Source organism: Somniosus microcephalus, chromosome 17 (assembly GCF_052327205.1).
Source record: "Somniosus microcephalus isolate GS21.2 chromosome 17, FLI_Smic_1.0, whole genome shotgun sequence".
Classification (NCBI taxonomy): Eukaryota; Metazoa; Chordata; class Chondrichthyes; order Squaliformes; family Somniosidae; genus Somniosus; species Somniosus microcephalus.
Window position 1 is genome coordinate 57,048,705 of NC_141003.1, and position 24,027 is coordinate 57,072,731.

Below are 24,027 nucleotides of genomic sequence, written 5' to 3' on the forward strand. Positions count from 1 at the left end.
TCAGTCTGCAAGCGTGAACCTGAGCTTGCCACTTCAATTCTCCATCCCACTCCCACTCTGACCTCTCTGTCCTCTGTCTTCTACATGGTTCCAATGAAGTTCAATGCAAGCTTGAGGAACTGCACCTCATCTTTCTAGTAGGCACTTTACAGCCTTCTGATCTTAACAGTGAGTTTGACAACTTCAGATCTTAATCACTACTCCCATTTTCTCTTGGCAGCGGATTGGCAGCCCGCACCCCCGTCCCTCCTGAGTGAAAGGTGAAAGTGGGCGGGCTGGGGTCGAGTTTTACATTTGTACAACTTTCACTTGCCTCCAACGCACCCGTTCTTACCTCTGAAAATTCCAGCCATTAACTCTGTTTGTCAGCACAGTTTCTGCCTGACCTGCTGAGTGTTTCCAGCATTTTGTGTTTTTATTTCAGATTTCCAGCATCCGCAGAATTTTGTTTTTGTAAGTAATGAGATGGTTCACTTGTAATGGTGCCTACATTCCGCAGTTTGTGTAGAGTCTACAGATGAAGCACTTGATTTCTAATGAAATCCAATCTGATTACACTAGTGGTTCAGACCAATTTGACCTATCATCAGTATTGATGTGTTGGTTCATGGATTTAGTACCGTCAGTCTCTAGCAGTTTTAAGTGAAACCTATTGAGCAAACCCACATCTCTAGTGTTAGAAGACTGGACTTCCAACTCGGCGAGTCATTAATTTTAATCACAGTAAACCATAAAATGGAGTTAGAAATTTAGCAATGAAAAGAATCAAATCTCAATTTATTTTCAAATTCTCTTATTTTTGAGCTCTCCACAATCTATATGCACCATGCACCATCCCCCAGCTGAAGAGACAGGCTCCTACACTGGGTAAATTTCCTTCGGATTTATCTTCCTTTGATAGCATGTATTTTACAGTAAACAAAATTTATTTACAAAGTCTATTCAAAAAGAGTCTCTATGAACTTCTGCAAACAGAACTCATGCATGACCGAAACTAGCAATTTCTCTCGACAAAAGCATAGTGATTTCTCCAGCAAAATGCAGTGAGTAGAGGATAGTTACATATTACAAATGGATTATTTCTCCAGCAAATTGTAATGAATGGAGGATAGTTATATACAAACTATGTGCGTAAAATCAATCTCTGTCACAGTCTCCAGGCGTGATTGACGAGGGAATTACCCAATCATCTCCATTCTGGCCAGGAATAGTGGTGTCACTATATGCAGCTTCACAATATAGACACTGGGGGAAAAATTCAGTTGGTTGTGCCTCCCGTTAGCGCCTTAAGAGGGCACTAACGGGACGCAACGCAACTAGCGCCCGGGCGCGGCACTGCCCACGTCTCCCGCAAAATTCAGCGGGAGGTTAGTGGTGGTGCTAACCGGTAGCGCCCTGCGCCGCTGGCGATGACGTCATTGGTGTGCGCAACGCCCCGCTGACGCCCCGGCCACGATCTTCGGGAGCGCCCCCTGACTTACCACCGGACGCTATGTCCGACAGGGTCAGGGGGGTGTACCTGCGGCCGGGGAGGCGCAATTTAAAGGCGAAGTGCGGGGCGGCCATTTTTGTTGCTGGCTACCTGCCTGCGCTCCCGTCCCAGACCTCCTGAAATGCCCCGCCCCCCGCGGAGTGCTGGCTGCGCTCCAAGAGCCCGGCACTTCTCTTGAGCTGGGCCCCAGGTCGCGCTGCACAAGGCCCCTCCCCTTTAAGAAGGGGAGGAAGGCCTGCAATACCGCGGCGCGACGTGCCGCAGCATGTGGCACTGCGGCACATAACGGCGCAATATTGACTCACAGCGCCCCAAGAGGGATGCGGGGCACTTCCAGTAGCGCCCCGCTTCCCTCTTGGGGCGCAACCACTCAATTCCCAGCGCGGGGACGCTAATTTTTCCGGGGTGCTACTTTTAGCGCCCCGACGAAGTTGGCGCTATTCAATTTTTAGCCCACCGTGCCTGGTCGAGTCCAAGGGAGGGGCTAAGCATCTTATGGGTTTTATCCCTTCAAGTGTGGCTTCCCCACGGGGATCATTGTGGACTTAACCCCGAGTGCTCCATCTGTATATAGTTTACATTTTATTAAATTCTGCTTTTCTTTTCAGTCATTGAAGATTTGAATGTACAGTGTGTATTTTGTTTTTCAGGTGGGCCATGTTCTGAAAATGGACGAAGTCCAGGATCAGTATCTACGCAACATAGTTCTCCTAGAAGTGATTTTGCTGGTTACCCTAATAGCACACAGGCTCCTCCCAGCGGTTCCTCGCCTGCAGAGAGTTTGGTCAGTCATAGTATGCAGGCAAATGACGTTGTTATACATCGCAAAGAAAGCGAGGGCTTTGGCTTTGTGATCATTAGTTCATTAAATAGGCCAGAAACAGGTGCACCAATGGGTAAGTAAAAACAGTTTTAAGAAAAATTCCTGTGTGATGTTTTCCTCTTTCCTTCTTAATGCTGTATTAATGACTTTCACCTACATTGAGATAGCCATAACCTCCTCTTGCACACGTGCACTCACACCAGAGAGCAAGAGAAAAAGCCCCTTCACGCCAGAGAGCAAGAGAAAAAAAAAGCCCCTGACTACACCTGAGAGTTATAGTCACTGTCATACAAGTTGGCCAAATAGAGCTTTTTTCACCACTAGAATCTCGTCGTCCCAGAAGTATAGCAATAGAATAATCTTTATGTTCTAGTTTAATCAGCAAAAGTATGGATACATTTCTACCAATAGTTAAATCAGGCATTGTTTGGATTAAACACAAAAACAAACCAACTTAGTAAGATTAACGGTAATAATCATAAAAGTAATCATTTATACTCAACAAAGTCAGCTTTATTGATTTTAATTAGTCAATAATAAACAAGAAGGCATGTATTAATCAGAAGTTTTATTACACTAGTGACTTTTGTCACTACAGTGAAGCACACCTTCAGTTTCCTTATTATCATTAGATTCTGTTTTATAATGTTTTTGAATAGGAATGATTAGAAATTGCATACAGTGTTCTCAGTCAGTATACATGTGATATTAAAGTACTGTTACTTTTGATAGAAATCCCATTGTGATGTAATGAATTTCTAGCATTTGACAAACTTTGTTTCCTTTTTAATATTTTTAAAAATAAAGCCCCTCTATTTTTCTCCCATTGTTTTTCTTCCTTGGTTTCTTTTTGGGCTATGCAACATGGCCAAGTGGACAACTTGCTCCCAGGACTCCATCAATGTTGCTCTGGAGCAGCCATTACAATGTGAGCAAGAGTATCCAAGGGATAACGTCCTCTGATTTTTCCCTCAAAAGGAACCGTCCAGCTACTCCATCCCACCACTGTCAGTCAGCATTCCAGCACTGCCTTGCCACCACCAACACATTGCATCACCAGGCCACCTCTTATGAAGAGCAAGCTAATTAGTTTGGCCTAGGATGTTATTAAGCAGCAACTTTATTTGGTGCAATGGGGGATCCTTCATCTTTCTTGCTCCTAACTGGGAAGAGATATGTGAAATATACTTGAGAGTAGAAGGGGGTATACAAAAACAAGTGCATAAGTAGCTAGTTTGAGAGCAACACAGAACTGCAGTGAACTTGAAAGCCCAAACCCAACCTGTAAACCATGCTGATTAAGAGAGAGTACTCTGTACTTCAGTGACTAAACCAGGACTGGCAGTGCTACCTCACTGAGGCAAAAGTAGTTAAGGGACACTTATCCTCTGATTTTTCTCTCTTGGGAAAGAACCCAGCCACCGTAGCCCACCACCACTAACCTACTGCCATCCCCTGTGGTGAGTAAGCTAATTAGTTTGTACTAAGATATCAGTTAGTTGAGTAACTTTCTTTGGTGTTGTTGAAGAATCTGAATATATATATTAATGATCTGGACAAGGGAATTGGATGTAATATCTCCAAATTTGCAGATGACACAAAGCTGGGTGGGAGGGTAAGCTGTGAGGAGGATGTCGTGAAACTCCAGTACGATTTGGACAGGTTGGGTGATTGGGCAGAAAAATGGCCTTCAGAGGTAATCAACGCCTTGCTTCTGCGAAAGGCCTTTTTACATTCCTCACTCCACTTCCATGGTACTTCTTTCCGCAACAGAGCATTCAGCGGATGCAACACCGTGGATAGATTCGGCAGAAACTTGTGATAATAATTAATCAACCCCAAGAATGATCTTAACTGTGATACGTTTTCCGGAGCGGGGGCCTTCACGACAGCTTCTATCTTGTCAGGTGACTTGTGCAGCCCCTCTCGGTCAATGACATGACCGCAGTACGAGATCCGTTTTTGGAAGAACTCACATTTCTTGCGATTAACTCGAAGGCCATATTCCTTCAACCTAGTGAGCACCAGTTTCAAATTTGTGAGGTGTTCTTCCTCGTCTTCTCCCGTAATCAGGATATCATCTAAGTAACACTGCGTGCTTGGAATTCCTTGTAATACCTGCTCCATGGCCCTCTGCCAAATTGCTGGAGCCGAAGCTACCCCAAAAACCAGTCTATTATAACGATACAAGCCTCTGTGTGTGTTGATGGTGAGGTACTGACGCGACTCTTCCTCGACTTCCATTTGTAAGTATGCCTGTGCCAGGTCTATCTTGGTGAAGTGTTTCCCTCCAGCCAACGAAGCAAAGATATCTTCAATCCACGGAAGCGGGTATTGTACCGTGTGAAGCACCGGATTCACTGTGATCTTGAAGTCTCCGCAGATGCGGACCTTCCCCAGTCCCCCTGGCTTGTTACTTGGTGAAGACTTCATGACGGGAACAATGGGCGTGGCCCACTCACTCCAGTCCACTTTTGACAGTACCCCTGATCGTTCAAGTTCTTCCAGTTCTGCCTCCACAGCAGGTCGTATCGCGTAAGGTACCGATCTGGCTTTGAAAAATTTTGGGCTTGCATGTTCTGCAATCTTAACCTTTGCTTTAATTCCTCGCAGTGTTCCCAGTCCTTGCTGGAATACCTCTTTAGCTTCGTCCAATATTCTGGACAACCGTTCAGGTTTGACATCTTCCTTTCCGGAATCTACCGTCATGGTGTTTAGTGAATGCCAGTCTATCTTTATTTTCCTGATCCACTCCCGTCCCAGAAGTGGTGGACCTCCCTCCGGCAACACATACAGGTCCATCCTTTGGTGATCTTTGTCCTTGTATCTCACCTTGACTTCTATCTTTCCGATGGGGTATACTTTGTGCCCCGTGTATGTCTGCAATACTAGTTCCGTATCCCGTAGGGGAATATGCTTGAATAACTTTTTATAATCATGCTTATTCATGACCGTCAACGCCGATCCGGTGTCCACTTCCATTTTCACTTGGACTTTTGCAATCTGTAGTGTGATCCAGATAGCTTGTCGGTCAGCTTCATTACTCACATTGTGAATTCTCAGACTATCCAGCTCCTGGCCGTTTGGGTCTGAGTCCGAATTCTGTTCGTCTGAACTCTTCTCAGCCACCTTGTGTATCTTGTTGTACTTTTCCTGTGATGGCTTCCTTTGGTTGTTGGTCTTCTTCCCTGACCGGCATACCTTAGCTATGTGACCCAGTTTGCCACATTTCCTACATTCCTGGTTCTTAAACCAGCATTGGTTCTGGTCATGTCGTGTGTTGTCTTCCCACAACGATAGCATTTTGTTGTACTCGAGGTAATTTGATCCACACTGAGTGCCGCTGCCTTTAGCTGCATTTCCGCAGTTCCTTTCGCTGCGGCTTCGTTCGATGCAGCAATAAGGACAGCCTTCTCAAGTGTAAGATCGTTCTCTTCGAGCAGTCGTTTTTGTGTTTCTTCTTTCGACATTCCACACACGAATTTGTCTCACAATGCCTCTGTCAGATTCCCTCCAAACTGGCAGTGTTTCGCTAGTCTACGCAGTTCGACCAAGTATTCTGCGTTGCTTTCGTCTTTCCTTTGCGTTCTCGCATAGAATTTGAATCGTTCCGCCAACATCAACGGTGTGGGGTTCAAGTGATCCTTCAGAACAGTCACAATATCATCGAAAGTCTGATCCGCCGGTTTAGCTGGTGCTAGTAGATGCTTCAAGAGCCCGTATGTCTTCGCGCCCATCGAGTTTAGCAAGGTTATAGCTTTGTCATCTTCTTCTATTTTATTGGCCTCACAATAGATCTCAATGCGTTCCACATACGTGGCCCAGTCTTCTACCTCGGAATTAAAATCGTTGATGTTACCACGCTTAGGCATCTTCCTCTCTTCCTGATAACACCACGAATTATTTCTTTAAATTTTCTTTTATTTTTTTTTCCCAAGATGGCGGTTCCCACGAAAATGGCGGTTTCCCGCGCTTATCTTCTCTCCCCGCCCACTTCAATGGCGGTTTCCCGCTTCTGTCTTCTTCCCCGCCTAATGGCGGCTTCCCGCGTTTCTTCCCTAGCGGGAGGGGTACACTTTCCCCACGGGCGACGGCCGCTGGCTTTCAGGTTCACAGCCTGCGCGTCGGCTTCAGTGCTTTCCCTTTTCTCGGCAGGGCAACCGGCGCTGGGTACACCCCATTGACGGCGAACAGTTTCAGCCGCTGGGCTGGCTCTCGCTCAGTTCCCCTTGCTCGGGCTCTGTCTCTCTCCCGCTCGCTCGGCTCTACCGGCGCTGGGTACCCCCCGTTGACGGCGAACAGTTTCAGCCGCTGGACTGGCTCTCGCTCAGTCTCCCTTGGTCGGCTCTGCCTCTCCCGCTCGCTCGGCTCCCAATCGCGCCTCCCAGCCCTCTCGCAGTCCAGAGCTTCCCTCCCCGGCTGCGGCTGAGTTTTTATATCTTCCCGCGCCTACGCTCCCGGTCGCAGCGCTTCGTGGCTTCGGTCGCTGCCCGGCCTTTTTCGCCGGTCGCGGTCTAGCTGTCTCACGACGCCGTTGCGTCCCCAGCCTGTCTGTACCGCGGCTTCCTTGCTCCATACTGCCCCAGTCTCAGCGCCTCTGGGCCCGACTTCTGTCCGGCTCCTTTCCCCCTCGACCGTGGTCAAGTGCACCGCCCTTATCCTCCGGTTATTCTTTTTACTTTTCCCTTACTCACAGTCACCGTGGCCGGCTTGCTTCTCGTGCTGATCGGCTCACTCCTCACCGTGGCAGAAGGGACAGTCAGTGCCTGTTGCTGATGGAAGTCTTTGTCTCTGAATTCTTCCTCCTTTCCAGCTCTGCAGACTCGAGTTTTCTCCCAGCAGAATGACGAGGGCGGTTGCCTCTTCTCGACGCTCGTTAACTGCTTCGGAAGTATTGTTGCCGCAGGGTACGATCGGACTCGTCGCCACTGTAAAGTCTGTGGGTTGTTTAGTTAACTAATACACAGACTACCAGAGTAACTTAAAACAGGACTTTACTATTCGAAGGTCAGGGCGAATCTGCCCAATAAATCCTGCCACAGCACTTATATACCGGTGTGGTCACCGTCGGTATTACAGTATACAGAAGCCAACAAAGTAGTGCAACACCTAAGTAGTTCTCTTAAAGGTGGACGGTTACATACAATAGTTCTCTTAAAGGTAGACGGGTACATACACTACAACCTGGGTGTTCTTGTGCACCAGTCACTGAAGGTAAGCATGCAGGTGCAGCAGGCGGTTAAGAAGGCAAATGGTATGTTGGCCTTCGTAGCAAGAGGGTTCGAGTACAGGAACAAGGATGTCTTGCTACAGTTGTACAGGGCCTTGGTGAGACCGCACCTTGAGTATTGTGTGCAGTTTTGGTTGCCTTACCTGACGAAGGACGTTCTTGCCATGGAAGGAGTGCAGCGAAGATTCACCAGGCTGATACCTAGGATGGCAGGAATGACGTATGAGGAGAGATTGTGTCGATTGGGCTTATACTCACTGGAGTTTAGAAGATTGAGAGGGGATCTGATCGAAACCTATAAAATTCTGTCAGGCCTGGACAGACTAGATGCAGGAAGGATGTTTCTGATGGCCGGGGAGTCCAGAACCAGGGGTCATAGTCTAAGGATAAGGGGTAAGCCATTTAGGACTGAAATGAGGAGGAATTTCTTCACCCAGAGAGTGGTGAACCTGTGGAATTCTCTGCCACAGAGGGCGGTGGAGGCCAGTTCATTAAATATATTTAAGAAAGAATTGGATATATTTCTTAAGGCTAAAGGCATCAAGGGATATGGGGAGAAGGCAAGGACAGGGTACTGAACTTGGATGATCAGCCATGATCTCATTGAATGGCAGAGCAGGCTCGAAGGGCCGAATGGCCTACTCCTGCTCCTATCTTCTATGTTTCTATGAATCTTGTCCTATTTGGGGAAAGTTGTGTGAAAACATCTCTGAGTAGAATGAGAAGGTGTTGGAAAATAAGTGACAAGTAACTAAAGAGCAACACAGACATACTGTTAACCTACAAACCCACTCCCAACCTGTAAGCTCTGGGGATAGGTTATCGACCAATATTCACTACAAGCCCACTGACTCCCACAGCTACCTGGACTACACTTCCTCCCACCCCGCCTCCTGTAAGGACTCTATTCCATTCTCCCAGTTTCTCTGTCTCCGCCGTATCTGCTCCGACGATGCCACCTTCCCACACCAGTGCTTCAGACATGTCTTCCTTTTTCCACAACCGAGGATTCCCCTCTACCGTGGTTGACACTGCCCTCGACCGTGTCAGTTCTATCTCCTGCACTTCTGCCCTCACCCCTGCCCCTCCTTCCCGGAACCACGATAGGGTTCCCCTTGTCCTCACCTTTCACCCCACCAGCCTCCACATTCAACCGATCATCCTCCGGCATTTCCGCTACCTCCAAAGTGATCCCACCACCAAACGTATCTTCCCCTCCCCTCCCCTTTCAGCATTCCGTAGGGACCGCTCCCTCTGAGACACCCTAGTCCACTCCTCTATCACCCCAAACAGCCCTTCCCCTTCGCCTGGCACCTTCCCGTGCAAGCGGAGGAGATGTAACACCTGCCCCTATACCTCCCCCCTTCCCACTGTCCAGGGCCCCAAACACCCCTTCCAGGTGAAACAGTGATTTACTTGTACTTCTCGCAATCTAGTATACTGTATTCGCTGCTCACGATGCGGTCTCCTCTACATTGGGGAGACCAAACGCAGATTGGGTGACCGCTTTGCGGAACACTTCCGTTCAGTCCGTAAGGGTGCCCCCGAGCTTCCGGTCGCCTGTCATTTTAATTCACCGCTCCATTCCCACTCAGACCTCACCGTCCTTGGCCTCTTGTATTGTTCCACGGAAGCTCAACGTAAACTCGAGGAACAGCACCTCATCTTCCGACTAGGCACTTTGCAGTCTTCCGGACCCAATATCGAGTTCAACAATTTCAGATCATAACCTCGGCCCCTATTACTTTTTTACTTGTAATTTTTCCACTCCTTTCCCCCCCCCACCTTTCCTTTTGTTTCACTCTCCCACCTGGCAGCTATCTCTTGCCCTGCCAGTACACTTCACACCTAATCTCAGCCTATTACCATCTCGTCTGGCTTCGAATACCTTTTATTGTCTCTTCTACTTCTTTTGTCTCTTTCACTTCTTTTGTCCGATCGCAGCGCTGCCTTCGATCTATTTTCTTTCCAGTTTTGAAGAAGGGTTCGACCCGAAACGTCAACTCAAATTTCTCTCCACGGATGTTGCCTGACCTCCTGAGTTTTTCCAGCATTTTCTGTTGTTATTTTAAATGAGAGATTACTCTGTCGTGGTTCATGAATTCAAGACTGACGATTGTACTTCCCTGGACACCCCAAGCAACAAGCTGAAAGGAGAACTTACATGCACATCTCACACATGACTACAGATTGAACCTCACCTTTGCTTGAAGTCAAACCAAATCTATTAAAGTATAAACCAAGGACTCTACCCTTGTGACAGCAAAACATGTTTGAACACCTTGCTGCTATTTTTCCAAGAGGTCTTAATGCTGATTTGTTGTATGAATAATTTATTCCTGCTCATATATAGTAGTTAATGAGATTTTCTCTTGTCATGGATGAAGGTATTTGGATTAATGCCATTTAATTCTGTAGTTTTACATTTTTAAATGTCATTATTTTTATCTCTCTTCCTCTGCTCCATTTTCTCCAATCTCTGACCTCCACATTGCTTCCGTCGGTCAGGAGCACAAGCTGCCCCGTGCAGGTGCTTCACTACAACCACTATCAGTTAGTAGAAGACACACTTATTCAGTGACCCCCGCAGTCATTATTAGTGTTCTCTGCTACAGGGCATTGGAATATTCTGCTTTCGTAAGAGATTGTTCCTTTGCATACTGATGCAATCTAACTATAGATGATGTTTCTGGCACTTAAAACATGATTAGCTGGTTTGCAATCATGCTGTGCAGGCTAAATTGTATTTACTTTTTACATAGTCTAATTCGTGTTAGTATCAGGGTGTGTGGTGTGAGGCTGTTGCACAGCATGCACACCCAGGGGAAAGATTCCTGCTGTTCATTATTTGTAATGAAATTGTACATACGTTCTCTATATTCATGTTTATGATTTTACTACAGATATAGAATTCCCCTCCCCCTCCCCCCTCCCTCCCCTCCCCTCTACCCCCTCCTCCCCTCCCCCCCCCCGCCTTCCCCCCTCTCCCCCCTCCTCCCCTCCCCCTCCCCCCCCCCCCTTTAGGGAGTACCTTCACCACACGGACTGCAGCGGTTCAAAAAGGCGGCTCACCACCACCTTCTCAAAGGCAATTAGGGATGGGCAATAAATGCTGGCCTTGCAAGTGACGCCCACATCCCAGGAATGAATAAAAAAAGGAGAGAATTGTGAGCAGCACTTTGAGGGGTGAGAGAGAGGGGAAAGGACAGAAGCTGTGCTTTGGGGGCAGGGGAAGAAGGGGAGAAACCAGGCACAGTGCTTTGAGGGAAGGGGGACTGGTTGGAATGCCAGGACAAGTGGAGGGCAGAAGACTAGAACAGTGTTATGGAGGGAGGTGAGGGAAGGGGGAAAACTGGAAGCAGCACTTGAGAGGAGGAGAAAACACATAGAAGCTGGACGTAGTGCTTTGAGGGGAGAAGCCAGGAGTAGTTTTTTGGGGGGTAGAGAGAGAAGAGAAATTGGGAGCAGCACTTAGGGGGAGGAGAGCACCAGTAATACTGGCAGAAGGAAAAGAAAGAGGAAAGGAAGCAGAGTGCAAATATTAATTTGGGGTGACAGGAAGGGCAATGCAGCATAAACTGGGATGGAAGAAGTGTCGGCTTGAAGTTGGGTGAGAAGATGAATAACTGCTTGAACTGGGGTGGGGATGTTGGAGGGAATCGAGCAAGCCAGCTTGAATTGAGGAGTGGGAGAAGAGTGATACCAGCTTGAGGTAGACAGAGGGGGAGAAGTAGAATTGAGGGGACAGAGAAAGAAAAGTGTCAGCATTAACTTAAAGGGTTGGAGAGAGAGAGAGAATGCACTGTATTTTCCTTTGACTCTCCACCTGTTTTCAGGCAATTTGGGGGCGCTAAAAAGAGCAAAATGGGGCAGTGAGGGCTGCTGCTTCATCTGCCACTAAACAACTGCATACAATCTTTCCTCTGAAAAAAGCACCATTCTCCATTAATTAGGAAGGCAAATGGAATTTTGGCCTTTATTGCAAAGGGAATGGAGTATAAAAGTAGGGAAGTCTTGTTACAACTGTCCAGGGCGTTGGTGAGACCACACCTGGAGTACTCCGCATAGTTTTGGTCTCCTTATTTAAGGAAGGATATACTTGCATTGGAGGCAGTTCAGAGAAGGTTCACGAGGTTGATTCCGGAGATGAAGGGGTTGTCTTATGAAGAAAGGTTGAGGAGGTTGGGCCTATACTCATTGGAGTTTAGAAGAATGAGAGGGGATCTTATTGAAACAGATAAGTTTCTGAAGGGGCTTGACAGGGTAGATGCAGAGAGGATGTTTCCCCTCGTGGGGGAATCTAGAACTGGGGGCATAATTTCAGAATAAGGGGGCACCCTTTTAAAACAGAAATTAGGTGGAATTTCTTCTCTCAGAGGCTCGTGAATCTTTGAAATTCTCTTCCCCAGAGAGCTGTGGAGGCTGGGTCATTGAATATATTTAAGGTGGAGATAGACAGATTTTTGAACGATAAGGGAGTCAAGGGTTATGGGGAGCGGGCAGGGAAGTGGAGTTGAGGCCAAGATCAGTTCAGCCATAATCTTATTGAATGGCGAAGCAGGCTCGAGGGACCAAATGACCTACTCCTGCTCCTACGTCTTATGTTCTTATTAACACCGGCCTGGAGCACACTCCAGTGCATTTAAATGCAGATGCGTGAGAGTGGCCAGCATTCCTGCTCCATTTCTCCCACCTTCTGCCTCAGACTGACCCAAATTAAAACTGCCATAATTTTAAGTGGAGATATGAGCAACATAGCGGTATCCCTGAGACAGGTACCCCATTGAGGAGACTGTTTTGTTTGCTGGAGTTGAAGGTTTCTAATTACTTTGTTTGCATATCGGTGTTAACTGTTTGATGCTCCAGAGGTTATGTCAACACTTTACCTGACTGATTTAGTCAGCTCTGCAGAAAGTACAGTTTTGAACTATGCTCATGGATTTCCCAATAGGAACACCTCTATTCCTTTGTTTTGAAGAGGAGGAGGAGGAGGATATATAAGAGGCTACATTAGAGGCACTCAGAGCGAGGTATCACAGAGCCGTTTTTTTCCTAGACATAGAGTTCACAGTTGCTCAGATTTCTCTGCATGTCACTGGCACAGAAGGCTACTGGGGAGATATGTCAACTGCTGACTGAAGAGCTCCAGCCCACTTCCACCAGGAGAACAACATTGTTTGCAGCATTTAAAGTAACTACTCCCTTGAATTTCTTTGTAATTGGATTCTTCCAGGCAGCACTCTTTGTCAGGCCACAGCACATCTCTCTCTCTGTCTCTCTCTCCCCCAGTCTCCCTCTCTCCCCCCCCCCCCCAGTCTCTCTGTCTCTCTCTCTCTCTCCCCCAGTCTCTCTCTTTCTCTCTCTCTCTCTCCCCCAGTCTCTCTCTCTATCTCCCCCCAGTCTCTCTCTCTCTCTCCCCCCCCCAGTCTCTCTCTCTCTCTCTCTCTCTCGCTCTCTCCCCCCCCGTCTCTCTCTCTCTCTCTCCCCCCAGTCTCTCTCTCTCTCTCTCTTTCCCCCCCAGTCTCTCTCTCTCTCCCCCCCAGTCTCTCTCTCTCTCCCCCCAGTCTCTCTCTCTCTCTCCCCCCCAGTCTCTCTCTCTCTCTCCCCCCCCGTCTCTCTCTCTCTCTCTCTCCCCCCAGTCTCTCTCTCTCTCTCTCTCTCCCCCCAGTCTCTCTCTCTCTCTCCCCCCCAGTCTCTCTCTCTCTCTCTCTCCTTCCCTCTCTCTCTCTCTCTCTCCTTCTCTCTCTCTCCTTCCCTCTCTCTCTCTCTCTTCCCCCCAGTCGCTCCCTCTCTCTCTTCCAACAACAACATGCCCTCGAAAAAGCCTCGGCAACGCCGGGCTCACCCCAGCTAGTCATTGTATAAAGAAGGTAACTGGTGTTCCATTCAGGCAGGCAGTTCATACCTTTCGTAATGAAACAAGCTGAACAAAGGGAGAGACTGGCAGGATTCCCACAGGTGCAAGGAGCAATTGACAGAAAGCATGTGGCACTCAAAACCCCATATGAGAACCCCCTTGGTTTCATGAATAGGTAAGGCTTTCATTCATTAATGGCCAGCTACTATGAAATGGCAGTCACCTATAACATGCATTATGGGTAACACTTAGTTCATGTGATCTGGAATGGTTTTGATCGCCTGAGGGGGGTCAGAGAGGAATTTTACAGAGTATTTTTTTCCCTTATTGGTCCTGGGTTTTTTTTCCTGTTCTTTTTGCCTCTCCCAGGAGATTACATGGCTGTAAGGTGGGTATGAAGGGGGGTTGGGGGAGGGAAGGAGTGTTTACCCATGATGGTCGAGCCATTGTACTGTGGGATAGGCTTGATGGACCAGCTGGTCTTTTTCTGCCCGACATTTTTGTTTGTTCGTATTAATGCCTGCTACTGAGGGGACTTTCACCACGTGACAATCTACCATACCAACCCTGCTTACTCAACGCCATGTAGCCGTATGGTTGATTGGTGATCAAGGCGACCCTGCAGTCATGACTTATGACTCCAGTAAGGCTTCCGCAGCCATACAACAACAACAATAGCAACTTGTATTTATATAGTGCCTTTAACGTAGTAAAACGTCCCAAGGTGCTTCACAGGGGTATTAAAAGACAAAACATTTGACACCGAGCCACATAAGGATAATTTAGGGCAGATGACCAAAAGCTTGGTCAAAGAGGTAGGTTTTAAGGAGCGTCTTAAAGGAGGAAAGAGGTAGCGAGGCGGAGAGGTTTAGGCAGGGAATTCCAGAGCTTAGGGCCTAGGCAACAGAAGGCACAGCCACCAATGGTTGAGCGATTATAATCAGGGATGTTCAAGAGGGCAGAATTAAAGGAGCGCAGATATCTTGGGGGAGTTGTGGGGCTGAAGGAGATTACAGAGATAGGGAGGTGCAAGGCCATGGAAAGGTTTGAAAACAAGAATGAGAATTTTGAAATCGAGGCGTTGCGTAATCGGGAGCCAATGTAGGTCAGCAAGCACAGGGGTGATGGGTGAACGGGACTTGGTGCAAGTTAGGATACGGACAGCCGAGTTTTGGATCACCTCAAGTTTACGTAGGGTAGAATGTGGGAGGCCAGCCAGGAGTACGTTGGAATAGTCAAGTCTAGAGGTAACAAAGGCATGGATGAGGGTCAGCAGCGGATGAGCTGAGGCAAGGGCAGAGACGGGTGATGTTACGGAGGTGGAAATAGGTGTTCTTAGTCATGTTGCGGATATGTGGTCGGAAGCTCATTTCAGGGTCAAATATGACATCAGTGTGGTTCAGCCTCAGACAGATGTTGGGGAGAGGAATGGAGTCAGTGGCGAGGGAACGGAGTTTGTGGCAGGGACCGAAAACAATGGCTTCGGTCTTCCCAATATTTAATTGGAGAAAATTTCTGCTCATCCAGAACTGGACGTCGGACAAGCAGTGTGACAAGTTAGAGACTGTGGAGGGGTTGAGAGAAGTGGTAGTGAGGTAGAGTTGGATGTCGTCAGTGAACATGTGGAAACTGACGGTGTGTTTTCGGATGATGTTACCAAGGGGCAACATGTAGATGAGAAATAGGAAGGGGCAAGGATAGATCCTTGGGGGACACCAGAGGTAACAATGTGGGAGCGGGAAGAGAAGCCGTTGCAGGTGATTCTTTGGCTGAGATTAGATAGATAAGAATGGAACCAGACGAGTGCAGTCCCACCCAGCTGGACAACAGTGGAGAGGCGTTGGAGAAGGATGGAGTGGTCAACCATGTCAAAGGCTGCAGACAAGTCAAGAAGGGCGAGGAGGGATAGTTTACTTTTGTCACAATCACAAAGGATGTCATTTGTGACTTTGATGAGAGCCATTTCGGTACTGTGGCAAGGGAGGAAACCTGATTGGAGGGATTCAAACATGGAGTTGCGGGAAAGATGGGCACGGATTTGGAAGGCGACAACACGTTCAAGGACTTTGGAGAGGAAAGGGAGGTTGGAGATGGGGTGATAGTTTGCAAGGATGGGGGGGGTCAAGGGTTGTTCTTTTGAGGAGGGGGTGATGATGGCAGATTTGAAGGGGAGGGGGCCAGTACCTGAGGAGAGAGAACCGTTAACAATGTCAGCTAACATGGGAGCCAGAAAAGGAGGTTGAGTGAAGAGTAAAACATAAAGAGTAAGAAGATGTAATGGGACCTGTGGGACTATTAGAAGTGTTCAAGCAGACTATAGCATTCTAACATGTCGATAAACCTAGTAGAGCCTAGCAATACTAAACAGCCAGAGACTCCAGAATTATTGTAGCTGCTACGTACTACATAATAATACTGTGAAAAGGGACTTGATGTTTCTGGAAGCTGATGGGAATGATGATGAAGGTGTTAGGAAAGGAGCTTGCTCCCCACAGAGTAATGATGTTGCACAGGAAGAAGGGGACGTGTGTAAGATTTGGATCACAGGTCACACACAGATTACCCAAAGGGCCTTAGGAGTTGTAAGGCTTTTTATTAAAGAGCTGCAGTTTAAAGAATAATCAGATATTACTACATGCGATTTAAATAGATACAGTAGACATACAACCCGTGACAGATGAGGGCGATCTACGGCCCTGGAACGGAACGAAACAACCGGATGGAAGGTTGTTGGAGGTGTTAGACTGTCAACCACCTCAGAGGCTAAACCTGACCGAGGTGTTAGGCCGTAGCCACCTCGGGGAAGCCTTTGCCCCTAACTGCCTGATTTCCCCCCTTGGTCGTCTATATATAGTTATTTCGGTAGGCTGGTGATTACCTGGTGTCAATCATTTGTTCCCCATCCTGTTGTCCAATTACAAAGGAGAGGCTACCTACAACAGCTCCCTCCCAGCCTCATGAGGTCATTTTCCTCCTTATCTCTGTTCTAAAGCTCTTGTTGCCCTCTTGTAGACAGCTGGTTTATCCTACAGCTTCTTGCTGCGTCCCTTATCAGACCTAGCTATGTCCACTCGAAGGCCTGTTTTTGTGTTCTGACCTCGTAATTCAGCTCTCTGTACAGCTATTTTTCTGACATGACTGGACTCTTTCTGTGTCATCAACTTAGGCAAACTGCTGATCTAGGGAACCCTTAAAAGACACTTATTTCTTTCAATCCATGATTTCTTACATGTGGAACAGAAGAGCTAGCAGCTAGAGACAACTTACAGCCCATTGCTTTCAATGAATAAAAGTTGACAAGCCAAATACTTGCCTGGTCTTACTCGTTCCACTCACAAAGTCTTTCACTGTCAAAGACTTCTGCCTATTTCCTTCATAAGACAGAAGGCTAAATTGTACATGCCTTCATCAACTCCCCTCCTTGTGTCTGTTTCCTAGTTTCACTTCTTACTCCCCCCAATAAATTTGCAATACTGTTTGAATATCTCCTTCATAGTCTATTAACAGATAATTAAGCAAGAAAAGACCCTTTTCTTTAAGCAAACCTATTTACATTATTTTTATCATTCCTGATCCCCATCATCTGTTTCCATTCAGAGCTAGTTTATCATTCTAGCCTTTCCTGGGCATTCCATCTTTCAATACAGTCCGAGAGTCCAGAGGAACAAAGAATACGTTTAGCAGGTTATGGGTCATTATACCTATTTCACAGCTACTTCCTATGCATCTCTCAATCAGGTTCCAATTGACAGCATATGCACGGTTCCACATGAAGCAATCCTCATACTTTGTGGTGTTATGCCTCCTCCAAATGAGCCTTTCACTCCTAAATCTGTACTAACTTGGTTCCCTCCTATAGTGTGTGGAGGATGAGGAATGAAGAAAAATAGATTACTTCAGGTAGGGTCATCGTCAATTTTCAAATGATACGCATCCTCACATATCAGGTTCCCACCCATATATTCCCACACGAATTGAAGGAGTATTGTTTTTTGATAGGGGGGGTTAGTGTTATAATGTGAATTAGTTTCAACTTACCTTCAGGTGGAAACAAACTGGGGCAATGGTGCAGGTGGTAGAGCTTTGTATGATGTGGGAATAGAGCATGTGTAGCACTGCTATTTGCAATGTCATAATGACGTTTTCATGTGTATGCTCAGCACACAGTTTTTCCTATCAGCTAAAATAAAATTCCACAGTATGTAGAGGATGTATATCATTCAAAGAATGGAGAAGACCTACCCAGCAGGTAATCTAGCCTGGGGCATCACAAGTGTCCCACAATAACATTGGAATGTCATATTCGGCATGCATGAGACTGGTTTTTATTTTTATTTGAGCATATTCTCACTAGTGGCTAGAACTATATCAGTAGGAAAGCAAAATATTGCGAACTCTGGCAATCTGAAATAAGAACAGAAAATGCAGGAAATACTCAGCAGGTCAGGCAGCATCTGTGGAGAGAGAAACTGAGTTGATGTTTCAGGTCAATGACCTTTTGTTAGAACTGGAAAAGGTTAGAGATATAACAGGTTTTAAGCAAGTACAGAGGCAGGGAAAGGGGGGAGGGGAGGAAAGAACAAAAGGGAAGGTCTGTGATAGGGTGGAAGGCAGGAGATGCAACACCTGCCCTTTTACCCCCTCCCTTCCCACCATCCAGGACCCCAAACACTCCTTTCAGGTGAAATAGCAATTTATTTGTACTTTCAATTTAATATACTGTATTCGCTGCTCACGATGCAGTCTCCTCTATATTGGGAAGACCAAACGCAGATTGGGTGACCGCTTTGCGGAATATTTCTACTCATTCTGCAAGCATGAACCCGAGCTTCTGGTCGCCTGTCATTTTAATTCTCCGCTCCACTCCCACTCTGACCTCTCTGTCCTCGGCCTCCTACACTGTTCCAATGAAGCTCAACGTAAGCTGGAGGAACAGCACCTCATCTTCCTGTTGGTAACTTTACAGCCTTCCGGACTAAACATTGAGTTCAACAATTTCAGATCATAATCTCTGCCGCCATGGTTCAGACCTGTCAATGCGCGGGCAGAGTGCTCCCAAACCAAGAGGCCTGAGGTTCAATGGAAATGGCTTCTCGAACCTCATCAACATACTCGAGGCGAGCTGCCAACGTTGATCTCGCCTCCAAAGTTAGCTGGCCCAAGGGAAGATGTCAATTTCGGGCTGTCTGCCTCGCCTGGATGCATACCAATTTCTACCCCAATGTTTTGTGAGGGTGACAAATCTTTATATGACCTCTGTAAAATCTGCTGAGTTATTGCTACTTATATTTTTAAAATGATGATTAGTAACAATTTCCAATGATTTAAGTTATTTGTCTTTATGAAATAGCGGTTGTGACGTTGCCCCAATTTGCCCAGGATGCCTCATGAGAGGCCTGCGCAGTTAACTATGTTTGCATAGTAATGGTTGCTGCAATACAACATGGTTGACATGTATCTGTGGAAGTTGAGCTCCTCAACTCATTAAACTGCATCCTTTCATGCCATCACTCTCCGGCTACATTGTACAAGTGACTGGAAAGCTGAACAGCAAAGCTGAAAAATACCACAAACGTTTTGCTGTCAGCTAAGATTAGGCTTGAGTCTTGACCAGATATATAGAAGCTGAAGATGGCTTGGAGCATGCATTGAAAAAAACCATCAAATGGACTACTGTTAAAACTATATTGGTTAAAAACTCAAAAAATTAAATCAGACTTTTTACCAATTTTAATATGTGAGTTGGCGTTTACAGTGAAAAAATTGTTATATTCCAGATCATTTTTTTCCAATGGCTGCTTACCCAATAAGTGAATATTTTTTTTTAAATCACTGCACTCTTCAGGTTGTTTATGTAGTTGGATAGTTATATAAATCTCAGTATGTTCAGTGAAAGATGACATATAGTTGAAGTGAAAAGGATGGTATTTGGAAATATTCTCAGGTCACATCTTATACTATTTCCACATAGAATTATGTTCTTATTTCATTCTAATTGAGGCTCTATTGAATTTATCCATTAGAGTTCCACGTTATACGCAGTGTTTACAGTGTTGTGATTTGTTGGCTATTAGTAATGAATAAATATTAATCAGCCCACAACAATCTAGCAAGTCATTTTAATGGCTTTCATTCCCTAAGTTACTGGTTTCCAAGAGTAGCTTCATGTTCCCCCAGCACAAATATCTCCTGTTGTTGACCGTTCTGTGGCACAAGGGTTTATTGCATGCGCTTTGAGCTGACGTATGTCTGACAATGTACTCAAGTGAAAGATTAGTCAATAGTGTATACTCCAAGCTCAACTCCAGCTGTTTCCCCGGCTGGGGAGTCTAGAACTAGGGGTCACAGTCTCAGAATAAGGGGTTGGCCATTTAGGACTGAGATGTGGAGCAATTTCTTCATTCAAAGGGTTGTGAATCTTTGGAATTCTCTACCCCACATGTCTGTGGATGCTCAGTCATTGAGTATATTCAAGACGGAGATCGCTAGATTTTTGGACGCTAAGGGAATCAAGGGATATGGAAATAGGGCGAGAAAGTGGAGTTGGAGTAGAAGATCAGCCATGATATTAATGAACGACAGAGCAGACTCGAAGGGCCATATGGACGACTCCTGCTTCTGTTTCTTATGTTCTTTATAAAGTCCAGCATTAACTTCTGAAATAAGTAAGCTGAATTTCTGTAGAGATATGTGGTGCCACCCATCAGCATTGACACTGTCAGCAATTTGGGGGCTCAGTCAGTGCATCAGCATTTTCTGACTAAATCCACTGCAGACAGGACCCCTCCCACCCTCCCCCTCAGTCTTGCTCCTATCTGAGTCCAGCAGTTACTGTACCAGAGCAGATCCGTCTCTCCCCTCAATGCTGCTGCAGGAACTAATTGCAGGGTTTACTGCCTCTCTGTATGGGAGGAGGGAGCTCTCGCAAGAACAGGAGTTCCTGCTGAAAGTATGGAGAGGCCACAGTGCCTGCCATTAGAGTGGCACTGAGAGGACAGAAGATCCCAGTCCAGTGTATTAGCTGCTGGGCTCAGATAGCAGCAGGACTGAATGGTCAGGGGTTATGAAAGATGGTAATGAAAGGGGACAGTGGATGGCAATGAAAGAGGTCCATGGATAACTGGATTTCGAGGAGTGGGGTAATGAAGAAATGGATGGCAATGAAAGGAGGGAAATAGATGGCAATTGAAGTGGGAAATGGATGCAATGAAGGGGAGAGAGATTGAGGAAGTAGTTGGCAATGAAGAAGACAGAAATGGATGGCAACAGAAGGAAGGGGAACATGGACTGGAAAACAGTGACAGGATCGGACAAAGTCAACATGTATTTACAAAAGGTAAATCATGCTTGACTAATCTACTGGAATTTTTTGAGGATGTAACTGGTAGAATAGATAAGGGAGAACCAGTGGATGTGGTGTATTTGGACTTTCAGAAGGCTTTCGATAAGGTCCCGCATAAGAGACTAGCGTGCAAAGTTAAAGCACAAGGGATTGGGGGTAAGGTACTGACTTGGACAGAGAACTGGTTGGCAGACAGGAAGCAAAGAGTTGGAATAAACGGGTCTTTTTCCGAGTGGCAGGCAGTGACTAGTGGGGTACCGCAGGGATCGGTGCTAGGACCCCAGCTATTCACAATATATATTAATAATCTAGACGAGGGAACTAGATGTAATATCTCCAAGTTTGCAGACGACACAAAGCTGGGTGGGCGTGTGTGCTGTGAGGAGGATGCCAAGAAACTCCAGTATGATTTGGACAGGTTGGGTGATTGGGCAGAAGCATGGCAGATGCAGTATAATGTGGATAAATGCGAGGTTATCCACTTTGGTGGCAAAAACAGGAAGACAGGTTATTATCTGAACGGCAATAGAGTGGGAAAAGGGGATGTGCAACGAGACCTGGGTCTGAAGGTAAGCATGCAGGGTGCAGCAGGCGGTTAAGAAGGCAAATGGTATGTTGGCCTTCATAGCGAGAGGATTCAAGTACAGGAGCAAGGATGTCTTGCTGCAGTTGTACAGGGCCTTGGTGAGACCACACCTTGAGTATTGTGTGCAGTTTTGGTCACCTTATCTGAGGAAGGATGTTCTTGCCATGGAGGGAGTGCAGCGAAGGTTCACCAGACTGATACCTGGGATGGCAGGAATGACGTATGAGGAGAGATTGAGTCGATTGGGCTTATACTCGCTGGAGTTTAGAAGAATGAGAGGGGATCTCATTGAAACTTATAAAATTCTAACAGGACTAGACAGACTAGATGCAGGAAGGATGTTCCTGATGGCGGGGGAGTCCAGAACCAGGGGTCACAGTCTAAGGATAAGGGCTAAGCCATTTAGGACTGAGATGAGGAGGAATTTCTTCACCCAGAGAGTGGTGAACCTGTGGAATTCTCTACCACAGAAGGCAGTTGAGGCCAATTCATTAGATTTATTCAAGAAGGAGTTAGATATATTTCTTAAGGCTAAAGGGCTCAAGGGATATGGGGAGAAAGCAGGGACAGGGTATTAAATTTGGATGATCAGCCATGATCTCATTAAATGGCGGAACAGGTTCGAGATGCCGAATGGCCTACTCCTGCTCCTATCTTCTATGTTTCTATGAATGAAGGGGCAGAAGTTGGGAGCAGTGCTTTGGTGGGGAAGAATAGAGTAGCTGGGAGCAGCATAGAGGTGGGTAGGAAGAAAAGTGCCACTGAAAGAGATTGAGAAGTGAGAGTGCCAGCATGAACTGGGGTTGGAAGAGTGCCAGCTGAATTAGGGGAGAAGTGCCAGATGGAATTAAAGTGTGCTCAGTGAACTGGCTCCAAACGGGAACAGTGGCGGCTTGGATCTAGGAGAATGACTGACTGCTGAATTACCTGTTGGATAAGTGTTGGTCTGCTGAAAATCCAAATGTCACTTTGTTTTTTTAAGATTAATAATCTACTTATGAAGCAAAATAGTGCATAACATTAACGAGAATGCATTCTCTTTAATGCAAAAATTCTAAATTTTCTACAGCGCATGCCCTTGGAAACTCCCCTTGAATTGTACCACCAATTTTGTGTCTTCATTAGATTTCCCCTTCAGACATTCATGTACTTAATTTTTTTTGCATCCAAAAGTACAAGTAAAGGAATTTTTGTATACTTACAGCTTAAATTACAAAGCCTGTGTAACTATTTGTTTTCACATGTCAGGCTGTTCTTGAGTTGTCAGCTTTCTGGGGGCTGTGTCAGTAATTTTGAAGCTATATTTCCCGATTGGCATGTACGGTGTTACAAGAAATAGTTATGGTTCTTGAGCAGTATTCGGAACTTCTGAAATGCAGTGACAAATGCTGTCAAATAATAAAGGATTGTAATTCCAGCCACTGAATTCAGAAACTGATAGCCCAGCATCATCACAAAGTTATTCATTACCTGCTGATTCAGCATCGCTGCAGTACTGTGCCAAAAGTATTATATTCTATTAAACCTAATGAGAAGTCTATACATTGAAACCCACTTGTATGTATCTCTGACGTATGCCTAGGCCGTAATAACAACAGAAAATGCTGGAAAAACTCAGCAGGTCAGGCAACATCCGTGGAGAGAAATTTGAGTTGACGTTTCGGGTCGAACTCCTTCTTCAAAACTGGAAAGAAAATAGATCGAAGGCAAGGCTGCGATCGAACAAAAGAGACAATAAAAGGTATTCGAAGCTAGACGAGATGGTAATCGGCCCATGGAGACAAAAGGCAGCTGAGATTAGGTGTGAAGTGTACTGGCAGATAAGAGACAGCTGCCAGGTGAGAGAGAGAAACAAAAGGAAAGGAGGCGGGGGGGGGGTGGAAAGGAGGACCCAAAACAAAGGGGTGGAAAAAATTATAAGTAAAAAAGTAATAGGGGCCGAGGTTATGATCTGAAATTGTTGAACTCGATATTGAGTCCGGAAGGCTGCAAAGTGCCTAGTCGGAAGATGAGTTGCTGTTCCTCGAGTTTACATTGAGCTTCTGTAGAACAATACAAGAGGCCAAGGACGGTGAGGTCCGAGTGGGAATGGAGCGGTGAATTAAAATGTGTTTGGGGCCCTGGACAGTGGGAAGCGGGGAGGTATAGGGGCAGGTGTTACATCTCCTGCGCTTGCACGGGTTTTGGGTCCTCCTTTTCCCCCCCCCACCCCCCCTCCTTTCCTTTTGTTTCTCTGTCTCACCTGGCAGCTGTCTCTTACCTGCCAGTACACTTCACACCTAATCTCAGCTGCCTTTTGTCTCCACGGGCATATTACCATCTCGTCTGGCTTCGAATACCTTTTATTGTCTCTTTTGTTCGATCGCAGCCTTGCCTTCAATCTATTTTCTTTTCTTTCCAGTTTTGAAGAAGGAGTTCGACCCGAAACGTCAACTCAAATTTCTCTCCACGGATGTTGCCTGACCTGCTGAGTTTTTCCAGCATTTTCTGTTGTTATTTCGGATTTCCAGCATCCGCAGTATTTTGCTATCATATGCCTAGGCTGTAACGGCCACTGAAGAATCCTCAGCAGAGTAGGCCCAAACCCTGCCCCAGTCATTGCAGACCAATTTCAGCCAGGTGTTCGGCCTTTCATTTACATATGCCTGTTTTAGGTGACCCCAGGACATTGGCTCCCAAAACCAGGCCTTTTTATAC

The 24,027-nt window shown here is 46.3% G+C and overlaps 1 protein-coding gene across 29 annotated transcripts in view; it reads left to right on the forward strand.

Annotated features, from left to right (window-relative positions):
* The window catches only part of magi2a (membrane associated guanylate kinase, WW and PDZ domain containing 2a), an 888,182-nt gene that overhangs the window by 811,258 nt on the left and 52,897 nt on the right, over positions 1 to 24,027 (forward strand). For all 29 annotated transcript variants that reach the window (XR_015081568.1, XM_086010373.1, XM_086010375.1 and 26 more), the window contains one exon: positions 2,143 to 2,388. Coding sequence is in view for 28 of the 29 variants with exons in the window: in XM_086010373.1 (XP_085866499.1) it covers positions 2,143 to 2,388 (246 nt within the window). In the remaining variant the exon portion in view is untranslated. The remainder of the gene's footprint in view (positions 1 to 2,142; positions 2,389 to 24,027) is intronic.